Here is an 11,602-nt window from a genome sequence, read left to right as displayed (position 1 = left end):
TTGAGGCTGCGCTTCCATTTCTTTGGTATGTATACCTAGAAGGAGCATTGCTAAATCATATGGTAATTCTGTTTAACTTTTTAAGGAACCGCCAAACTTTTCCACAGCTGCTGCACCATTTTACATTCCCCTCAGCAATCTACAAGTGTTCCAACTTCTCCACAAACATTTATTTTGTTTTTCAATAATGGCCACCTTCAGAAATAGAGACACAGAGGTAGAGAACAAACTATGGACACCAAGGGGGGAAAGTGGGGCAGGGGGGATGAATTGGGAGATTGGGATTGACATAAAACCACTAATATGTGTAAAACAGATAACTAATAAGACCCTGTGGTATAAAAAATAAATAAAATTAAATTTTAAAAACAAAATGGCCCCTAGGCCTACCATGGCGCAGTGGTTGAGAGTCCGCCTGCCGATGCAGGGTACACGGGTTTGTGCCCCGGACCGGGAAGGTCCCACATGCCGCAGAGCGGCTGGGCCCATGAGCCAAGGCCGCTGAGCCTGCGCGTCCGGGGCCTGTGCTCCGCAATGGGAGAGGCCACAACAGTGAGAGGCCCGCAAACCGCAAAAAAAAAAAAAAAAGGCCCCCAATAGGTATGAAATGGTACCTCTTTCAATCAGATTATCCTAAGCAAACTATTTTTATAAACTACACGAAGAGTTATTATTACATGGCTGTCTTATCCTGTATATAAAATGCTACAAACATCCTGTGTAAGTCTCACAGGAGAAGGTAAAACATGGTTATTATATGTTAAATTTTAAACATCCTAACACCAATATTTCTCCAAATCTAAAGCAATCCTGAGTTTTCGAACTGCAGTTGAAAATCCTACGGCAAAGAAGTATATCCGTGCCTTACCGAAGGGGTCACCTGTATGATACCAGTCTTGGCAAAACAAAAGGCTCAGTACAGCCTAAACTGCCTCAGACTTGACCCGGAGGCAGGACTGCGCAGCCCGACTGCGCATGCGCGCCTTGAGGCGCGCTCACTGCCAGCCTACGTGCGCGGGCCCGCGGAACAGCGTAAGGGCGGGGCTCGTGAATCTCTAGTCGTGGCGGCAGTCATGGCGGCTGCGTCGGGTTCAGTTCGCCTACAGCGCTGCATGGTGTCGCCGGCGGGGAGGCACAGCGCCTCTCTGATCTTCCTGCATGGCTCAGGTGGACTACAGTTTTCCGTCCGGGTTACTGCAGCATGGGAAACGCCCTCCCCCACTCGGTTCCCCCAGTGTTGCCCTAGTGGGGGAAGCGCTGGCCCTAGTAGGGCGCGGTGGACTCGGAGAGGGTGACTCTCCCCGCGGTAGCCCCGCGGCTGTGGACACACGGGTCTGGTAACGTGTCCCCGGCCGTCCTTACCCCCCACCCCACCCTTGTCTTCCTTTTGCCTGTCTTGCAGTAACTGGCCCGCTGTTCTGGCCTTTGTGTCCCGTCATTCGGCCAGAGGCCCTCTGTTTACATTCTCTCCATTGCAACCATTGCCACACATTCCCCCACCCCATGTCTCTCCCCCAAATTTAAACAGAGCAAGTTAGAAAGGTAAGTCTTTTGCTAGAGACAAATAACATTATCTAGTACTTTTCAGAGTCAGCTACTAGTGATTGGAATTTTCAACCGCAGTGGATTATTTATCTCCTTTCTGTGAGGGACCATGCCAGGGCTCGAATGCCTTTCCCACTTCACTCTTTCCTGCTCCCCCTTCCTTGTCCTTTCCCACTCCCCCTTGTCTTTCAGACCCCAAGATAAAGCACAGAGTCAACTCTGAGTCCCAGGGGCAGGTATTCTCCTTCCACCGCCTGCCTTTAGTGATGTGTTTAATTCTGCACAGTGTTTCTTACACTTACCTGTAGTTACTTCTGTCTTCCCCACTTCACTTCTTCCTCAAGACTAAGGACGCTTGTTTGAATCTTTGCATCCCTAGTGCGGCCCAGGGTAAGTTTTTGGGAAGTGTTTTTTAAAGAAATGAAATGCAGCTTGTGTCCTCAGGGGGCCTACCTAAATTTAAAAACAATTCATTTAGTTTGACTCAGCAGTGGAGATCACAAGATGGTGCATGATTTACTGCCAAGTGAATTGTAAGGAAAAAAACTTTGGATAGGCATTATTAAGGCTTTTGGAAAATGAAGAGCTTGTTAGGTTTGCCAGAGGAAGTGGTCTTTAAACTGGGACTTATGTAGGCTTAAAGAGGACAGTCATTGGATAGTGGAGAGGATTGTAAAGGTACAGGGTGGAAACCTGGAAATGGGCAGTTGTAGGAAATATTCTCATTTTAAAAATGAGTCTGGGTAGATTGAATAGTTTGTCCATGGTCACTTGGCTATTACTGTGAGTGGTGGTGGAATTGGGGTTTGAACCCAGATCTCTGACTCCAGAATCAGTGCTCTGGAGAGGTAAGTTGAAAAAACTGAACTAGGATGTATCATTTTGGAAATAGGGAAGAAAAAGACCAAAGGTGTTTGAAGGGAAAGACTTGACTAATGAAATATACTTAGAAGATGAGGGGTCTAAGATGACAGCAATACTTATAACTCGGAGACTAATACTAATATTATTTGGGGCTCCAAGGGTGTTTATAAGCACCCAGAAATTCCCCAATACCATAGTCCTTTTCATAAGTAAATAATTTCATAAAAAGTCTGAGACTTCTTTTTTCCCTGGACAGTTTTGCTTAAAGTTACTATCCTCACTCTTTTCAGTTTCAAATTACTGACATTTTAAAATTTGTAACCATATGTCTCTGAAAGCCAAAGTTGTACATATATATTTTTTCCCTCTGTGCTTTGAACGAAGAGTTTATCCAAAGAATCCTGCCAGTTATGCAAGTATAACGCAGTTCCTGTGTATTTTGAGCTCCAACTTATTGGGAATGTGATTTTACATTAGACAATAATATATGTGGTTATGTTATAGGATATGTTTGGCTTCTGGTTAATACAAATGTGGGCAAACCGATTTTAACAGTTTTACCATACTCTTGGAATAAGGTGCTGGCTTTTTAAAGAGCGGACTTTATGAATGGATGGATGCATGTTGTTTTGTAGCATTTAGTTTTGCTTTTCAAGGTTGAAAAAGTGTTTAGAGGCAGATTTTGTTTTTTTAAAAAATCTTGAAAACTTGAGGTTCTCTTCTAGGCTGTGGCAGCCATAGAACATCATATAGGAATAGAGGTTATATCTAGCCAACTTAGTTTGAGTGTTTCCAACTACTAAAATACCAAAAAAGTACCTTCTTCTTTCAGGATGATGAAAACAAATGATAGCTTAATTAGCTTTGCTCAGCTTCTCAGATTAGATAAGTTCACTATTATACGCTCCTTTAGGACACTGTGGTTCTTCTTTCAGTGGCATTCACCGTATTTGTAATTACCTAATTTAATGTGTGTATTCCACACTGAGCTCTAAGGTTCACACAGGCCCAAATCATGCATGACTTGCTTTCTCCCCGTAGAGTAAGTCTCAGCAAATTGACTGAGTTGGCTCTTACTAAATTCGCCAGTAACCTCTGTGTTGCTAAATGTAATGGACATTTTTCAGTCGTCATTTTATTTGAACTGTCAGCAGCATTCACCTTTCTTCTTGAAACACTCTCCTGGTTCTTTATATCTGTATATGTATTTTGCACACTCATTCTCCTCTCCCTGGCCATTAATGTTGGGCTTCCTCAAAATTCGGTCCTAGGTTCTCTTTTCTTCTCCCTCTACATTTTTCTCCTCAGGCTAAATTCCGTACAAGCCCACAGATTCTATTTTTATCTCCGTTCATGTGACACAAATATGTGTCTCCATTTTAGATCTCCTTTGAGCTCTAACCTGGTTATCCAACTGCCTAATAGTCATTCATGCATTAATCGATTCATTCAAGAAATATCTATTACATGGCCACTGTGCAAAGCACTGTTCTACGCTCTCAGCTCTTAAGAACCTGGATTTTGTCCTCCACCTGGTTGTAGTTTGCTCAACCCTTCATGTAGGACCTAGAATGCATAACAAAGGGGTACCTCACACTCAGTGTGTATAGACCTGCTGCCTCGTGTGTTTCCTGTCTTGGTGTATATAGCTCTGGCCAAAAACCTTGCCATCACCCTAGAAACCCTTCATAATTGACCCCTCATAACTAATCTGTTGCCAGTTTCTTTTAATTTTATCTCCTAAATATCTCTAGTATCTATTTCTGTATACTCCACTGCTATCACTGTAGTCTAAGCATCTGTCATCTGAACAGTAGCCTCCTAACTATCCTTCCACATCTATCTTTGTCCTCCTTCAGGTCTGTCTTCACATAGCTTCCAGAGTAATCCTTAGAAGCATGCCCCCTTTCTGCCCCCAAAAAACCTTCATGGCTTCTCCATGCTCTCAGGCTTTGTCAGGATGTTAGGATCCATCCTGCATTCACTGCTTTTCCTCTCATTTTCTGCTTTTCATTTCTTCAATGCCATACTGTTTCCTGCACAGCATTTCAGCATTTGCCATATCCTGTCTGAGATGCTTTTCCCTGTGCACTTCAGTTTTTACCATCCTGTAGATCGCAGTTCAAACCATTCAACGACTATCTGCTGGATGCCTAGTTTGTGTCAGCACTGTCCTAGGCATCAGATGAACAAGTAACTCACTGGCTGAAACACAAAATGAACCTTGCCTTGTGGAGTTTATATTCTAGTGAAGTTATCCCTGAATCCTTAACTGGGTCAATTCTGAATCTAATAAACCCTTGAGGTACGAAGTGTCTTACCTTTGCAGTGGTTACATTTGTCTTTCACATTCATTTATATGATTATTTGACTAATGTCTGTTTCTCACAATAAACTACACACTCCATGAGTATAGGAATTCTTTCTCCCCATCACCTTCCCATCACCGCCTCTCTAGCAGTAAGCACAGTGTCTGACACATTAGTAGGTATTCAATAGATACTTTTTTAATTGCTGCCTTAATGAATTGATTGATTAAAAACTAGAGTTGTTAACTTGAGAATTTTCTCTTTAGGACCACATAAAGTGAACCTATAATTCCTTCCATTTTTTTATGGAAATACACATATATTAATTCTTGCACGAGGCTTGGTTGTTTTTCAGCCATGGGATGTACAGTCATTATTTTAGATTAAACATTGCCAAAATTAAATTCTCATTTCTTCAGGTAAAAAATGAAAGTATGCTTAATACCCCTTTTGAAGAAATTTGTTTTTTTAACCAAGAAAATTGTTTTAGGTTGTTACAATTACAAAATTTTATAAGCACTTTAGGAATTTACTATTTTTAAGAGTAAAAAAAATAAATGACAGTGTTTAAAATCAGATATGGAAAGGATTTCTTTTTTAGAAAAATCAATTGATTTATTTGTTCCTATTGTATCCTTTAAACAAATGAGGAAACTTAAAACTCAAAGTTAGACAGGTCTTTAAAGTGAAGTCAGGAGTAAAATGATCAAAATTATTTCTAACTATTGATGGCTGATCAGTTATTTCCTATTAATAAATCGGTTTCTATACAGTTATTTTTATTGATGAAGATTTTTTTATTCTGTGTTCCAGCCTCTGTGTGACATGAAAGTTATAGACTGCTTTTAAATACACTGTATTGTCAAACTGTTTTAACTTAATCTAGATTTTGTGATTCATCAGGTGATTCTGGACAAGGATTGAGAACGTGGATCGAGCAAGTTTTAAATCAAGATTTCACATTCCAACATGTAAAAGTTATTTATCCAACAGCTCCTCCCAGGTATGCAGTAATTTAATTCGTTACTCAGTATAACTCTGTGGCATAAAATATATATAAATGTACCAGCTAGATGGTTTTATAGCTTAATTCTGTATTTAAAATATTTTAAATTGGGGTTCTTTTTTCCAGAACTTTTTTTTTGTTTTAGCAATTACTCTGTTAGACCAAGTTTTGCTAGGTAATTTATTCTTTGAAAAGCATTCCCTGAAGCTCTTAACTTAAACTTTGTCCCAGGCATGGTTTACAGGACTCTGCTTTCTGTGGCCCTGCAGATTGCTCATCTTTCAAACTCTTCCCCTTCATTCACCCCCTAAAGAAACTAATAACTCAAACAAGGATAATCTTTCTCATAATTCAGTTAAACCAGAGTTCATAATCTCTGGAAAAAGGCTTTTGTGGCATTCTTTCTACACATAGAAGGTTTTAGAAATAATTTTAAGCTTTTTGAATCAGTAAACCAGAATAGGAACATGGAATCAACTACTTAATCCATATTTATACAACCTGTAGACGTGTTTAACAAAATGCACAATCATAAGACTGGTATAGTTTTGAAGTCAAACTGCTTTTCTATGATTATTAAATTAACATCCACATGGTCTTTTAAACTGGGATTTACAAGTTTTTTTGTGTGTGTAAGTGAAATATTGTGCCGAACTATGCAACCCAATCTGACTTCCCATAATCTGTTCATGATTTGGTCTTATTAGCACACTGTGTGCTTTTGCAAATGCTTTGATTTATTTTTCTGAAACTTAGTATTAAGGAGAAGTATTGATGGAAGCAGAACTTCAAGGACCTTTCCATATCTACTGTTAAAAATTTACTTACTTGAGTTGATAGAATTGAAAAAGGTAGAACAATAAAATGGTAATTTTGTTCTAAGATTTAAGATTCAAAGAAAAGTTATTATTTTAATATAATTTTGGAGCAGTTTAGTATTTTGGTAGTGAAGATAAAAGACCTAATGGCCAGTGGGTAATTTTTGTGCTGTAAATTGAAGGTCTTTGAAAATGTCCAAAGAGCTTATTATTTACTATTGACTTTTAGGGTGAGTGAAGTTAAGAGGGAGGAAGACAGTGGTATTTCCCATGGGAATGGGAAAGATAAGTTCAGTTTTGGCTAAATATAAATGTAATTGGCTGATAAAATTGAATGGAAGATCATTGGAAGCATGATTCTAGGAATTACTATTTTTCGCTTATGAATATCATGTCACCACCAATTATGATATGAATTCTAGACCAGTGTACCTTATACTTAGGCCATAGATGTTTCTGAGAGTCCAGAAATCTCCATGTGCTCTAAAGCATTATTTGTAGGTGCTGTTGTGATTTAATAAAATATAAAAGCATTGAAATTTTTTACTGAATTCATAGTAACTTTTTATTATATGTTTTCATAGTCAATAGCTATTTGGACAGATCAACAGACATTTTAGACCATGCTATCAATGGAATATACTATAAGCTACATATATACATTTAAAATTTTTGGCACCAAATTAAAAAAAAGGAAGGAGAAACAGCTAAAATTAATAGCTTATTTTATTTAACTCTTATATCCAAAATATTATCATTTCAACATGTAATCAATATGAAATTATTAAAATGATATTTTACATTCTTTTGTTCATTTTCGTGTCGTAGACCATTTTAGTTTTTATCCTCAGTTTATCACTATGCATACCTATTTATCTTATTTCTTATTTTCCTTCAGGAAAAATTCCTAGAAAGTGCTCAGAGGTCTTAAAGTCAATTTCTTCTTGTTTAGAGGATTAGCTTTTCCAAATTGTTTTCCAAAAATGGAACAATTTGCATTATTTAACTTAGCCTGTTATTAATGTAATGTGGTTAGGTTAAAAAAATAGTAGATTGGGAATTCCCTGGCTTTCCAGTGGTTAGGAATCGGTGCTGTCACTGCCAGGGCTCCAGGTTCGATCCCTGGTTGGGGAACTAAGATCCCACAAGCCACATGGCACGGCCAAAAAAAAAAAACAAAAGTAGATAGATAGGTAGTTAAATAGGTATAGATGTGTGATTTTTTTTTTCTTGTACACTCAAATTTTTTTAAATATTTTTTCTTGATCACAAAATTAATTGTTGCCTTTACAATGATACCTACTTTATAATTTAACAGCCTCTCAAAGAAGACTGAAAAGAAAAATATAGAGTTGTATCAAAATAAGAGCAGACTACTAATTTGTTGATCAATTTTAAGCTTAGTTAATGGGTATGTGCTTTGGAAATATATTTGAAGTCACTTTTATGTTATAGTTAGACAGTTTTAATGCCATTTATATTTCAATATATCATTAATAAGAGTGAAGCATATGTAATACATGTCTAAAGTGACAAATATAGTAATAAATCAAAAATAAATCCACTTGTTATTCCTTGTAATTAGTTTGAATGAAAACTCTGGTATGTACTATACAACGTGGAATCTTTGAGAAACCAGTACTTCAGTTAAAGAGGAAAAGTGAAGACTTTTAGAAATAGGTCATCTAATTCTTAATTAAAATAAAATTATAAGGGCTATTAATGAAGAATTTGTCAGTTCTGTGTCTTAATTTTCACGTCGGAAATTAACAGATTTGACTAGATCTCTAAAATCACTTACAATGATTAACTTTTTGGATTTGGGGACCCTTCAGATTTTATCTAGTAAAGATAGAGTAAGAACCAGTAGTGTGGGACTTCCCTGGTTGCATACTGGTTAAGAGTCCACCTGCCAATGCAGGGGACACAGGTTCAAGCCCTGGTCCGGGAAGATCCCACATCCCGCAGAGCAACTAAGCCTGTGCACTACAACCACTGAGCCTGCGCTCTAGAGCCTGTGAGCCACAGCTGCTGAGCCCACATGCCACAACTACTGAAGCCCACATGCCTGGAGCCCGTGCTCCACAGTGAAGCCACTGCAATGAGAAGCCCACGCACTGCAACGAAGAGTAGCTCCCGCTCGCCACAACTAGAGAAAGCCTGTGTGCAGCAACAAAGACCCAATGCAGCCAACAATAGAAATAAAAAAATTTTTAATTTCTAAATAAATAAATAAAATAAAAAGCAAACTGGGTTTATATGAAGTTCAAAACCAAGCTAAACAAAAATCATTTTAAAAAAAAGAACCAGTAGTGTAATACTCATTGTCTTTTTTGCTGTACTTGTTAGGCCAATAGGTCAGGGAAATACCCAAGATGATAATATTATTCAGTAGGAGATTGAAGATACATGGAAGTATTGTGGTACAGTATTTAAGAATGCAGTTTTTGGATTAGGCAGACCTGTGATTGAATCCTGATTTCTCTACTTAATGCTATAAGATTTTGAGCAAAGGTATATTGCCTCCCTAATGGTGTCCCAATTTCTTGAGCACTGAAGTAGAGATAATTGTATCTACCTCAGAGTTGTGAGAATTGAACATATAATGTACATAAATTCTTCAGCACGAAGTCTGACATAAAATAAGCACTCAATAAATGTTAGTTACTTAGAGTAGTCTATGATATCCTTGTGGGCAAGATATAGAAATATCCAAAGAATTACTGATAATCCTTGAGGAAATTTTCCAGATCTGTGTTTCTGGGTTGTATTCTTAAGCCTTATTTGGGTTTGCAGTTTTATTTTAATTTAGGTGAGGAGACAGTGCTCAAATTTCCAGATGATATCCTCAAAAGAAATGCCCAGTCATGTTGTTTGCCCATGTTTTTATTTGGTTGTCTATCCTTTACTTACTGATTTGTTAAAGCTCTGTATACTTTTAGATACAGCTTGTTGTTGTTGTTAGATGTGTGCGTTCAAATATCTTGTCCCTGTCTGGTTTGCATTGTCACTCTTAATGAAATCCTGTGACCAGAAGTCCTAATACGTTTCTTGAAAAGTAAAATTTACAGTGAAATGCAAACATCTTAAGCATACAGGTCAATCAGTTTTTATGAATATATGCACTTGTTTGCTTCAAATATAGAGAATGTTCCCACCACCCCAGAAAGTTTTTTTGTGCCTCCTTCCAATCAATTCCTACCACACATAGATTACCATTGTTCTGATTTCTATCACTGTAGTATAGTTTCGCCTGTTCTTGAATTTCAACTAAATGGGATAATTTAACCTTCTGTGTCTGGCTTCTTTCACTCAACATAGTGTTTGTGTGCTTATCAGTAGTTCATTTAAAATTTTTTGAGTAGATATTATATGTGAATGTACCACACATTTATTTATCCATTCTACTGTTGATAGACATTTGGATTATTTCCAGTTTTTGAAAACAATGTATGTCACTGCTATAAGTACTTTTGTGTTTTTATGAACATATTTTAATGGATTCTTACCTGAACTCTGTTCTGTTTCATTGGTCTATTTTTTTTAATTTTATGCCAATATAAAACTGTTCTGATTAATATAGCTTTATAGGGAACTTTGAAATCAAATTGTATAAGTTCTCTTTATCACTTTTTCATCCTAGGTTCTTTGCATTTGTATGTAAATTTTAGAATCCACTTACCAATTTTACAAAACACCTGTTTGGATTTTGATTAGAATTGCATGTAATCCATAGCAGGTTTATTTACAGAAAATTGATGTCTTCCAGTCCATGCACATGGTGTGTCACCGTTTATTTAGATCTCTATTCATTTCTCTCTGCAGTGGTTTAGAGTTTTCAGTATAGAGGTCTTTTGCCAAATTTATTCACAAATATTTTATGTTTTTTTGTTATTGTAAATGGAATTTTTTAAAATTTAAATCTCTAATTTGATTGTTACAAGTACATAGAAACATTTTATATTTGTATCTTGTTCTTATATCTTGCTATCTTCCTAAATTCACTTATTTCTAGTAGTTATTTAGTAGATTCCTTATGATTTTTGTATAAACAATCATATCATCTATGAATAAAGGCAGTGTGACTTTCTCCTTCCCAGTCTTCCTTTCATTTTATTTTATTGTCTTGCCTTATTGTGCTTGTTTGAACTTCTGATAAAGTGTTTAATAGAATCAGGGAATGCCTTCCTGTGTAATCTTAGAGGGGAAGTGTCCAGTATTTCACCATTAAGTATGATGTTAGTTAATAGGTTTTTTCTTTGCACCTTTTATTAAGGAAATTTATTTCTTTGCCTAATTAGCTGAGAGTTTTCTTTATGAACTAGTTAGATGCTTTTTCTGTATTGTTTTGAGATAATCTTGATTTTTATCTTTCATTTTGTCAGCATGGTGAGTTACATTGGTGGACTTTCAAATGTTAAACCAACTATTCATTCCTATTATAAACCCTGCTTGGTCATAATGTATTATCCTTTTTATATATAGCTGAATTTGATTTGCTGTTATTTTGTTGAGAAATTTTGTGTCTGTGTTCATGAGGAATATTGATCTGTAGTTTTCTTTAATGTCTTTATAAAGTTTTGTTATCTAGGTCATACTGTCTCTTAAAATGTGTTAGGAAATGTTACCTTCTCTGTTTTCTGAGTTTGTGCTATTTCTTCCTTCAATGTTTGATAAAATTCACTAGTGGAATTATCTGGACCTGAAGTTTTCTTCTGTGAAGATTTTGATAATTTCTTTCATATAATGAGAATATTAAGATTTTCTGTTTCTTTTTCTGTCAGTTTTGATCATTTGTGTTTCTCATGGAATTTTTATCTAATATACAAAATTTATTGGCATAAAGTTGGTTGTGATATTTCCTTTTAATGCCTTTAGGATTTGTGTTGATATCTTTTATTCCATTGCTGATATTAATAATTTGTATATTTTTCTCTTTTTTCTTGCTTTATCTTGCCAAGCGATTATTAATTTTATTAATCTTTTCATTGAACCAGCTTTGGCTTTGTTATTTTGCTCTCTTATTTGTTTTCTATGTCATTTATATTTGCTCTTATATT

The 11,602-nt window shown here is 36.4% G+C and overlaps 1 protein-coding gene across 1 annotated transcript in view; it reads left to right on the top strand.

Annotated features, from left to right (window-relative positions):
• The first annotated feature begins 1,073 nt into the window (after positions 1–1,073).
• LYPLAL1 (lysophospholipase like 1) overlaps positions 1,074–11,602 on the top strand; it is a 29,695-nt gene continuing 19,166 nt past the window's right edge. The window contains exons 1-2 of the mRNA XM_065890110.1: positions 1,074–1,167; positions 5,622–5,721. Coding sequence (XP_065746182.1) covers positions 1,074–1,167; positions 5,622–5,721 — 194 coding nt within the window. The remainder of the gene's footprint in view (positions 1,168–5,621; positions 5,722–11,602) is intronic.

Source organism: Phocoena phocoena, chromosome 1 (genome assembly GCF_963924675.1).
Source record: "Phocoena phocoena chromosome 1, mPhoPho1.1, whole genome shotgun sequence".
In the NCBI taxonomy this organism is placed as follows: Eukaryota; Metazoa; Chordata; class Mammalia; order Artiodactyla; family Phocoenidae; genus Phocoena; species Phocoena phocoena.
The sequence above is the reverse complement of the archived record's forward strand: the minus strand, read 5'-3'. Positions and strand labels throughout refer to the sequence as shown.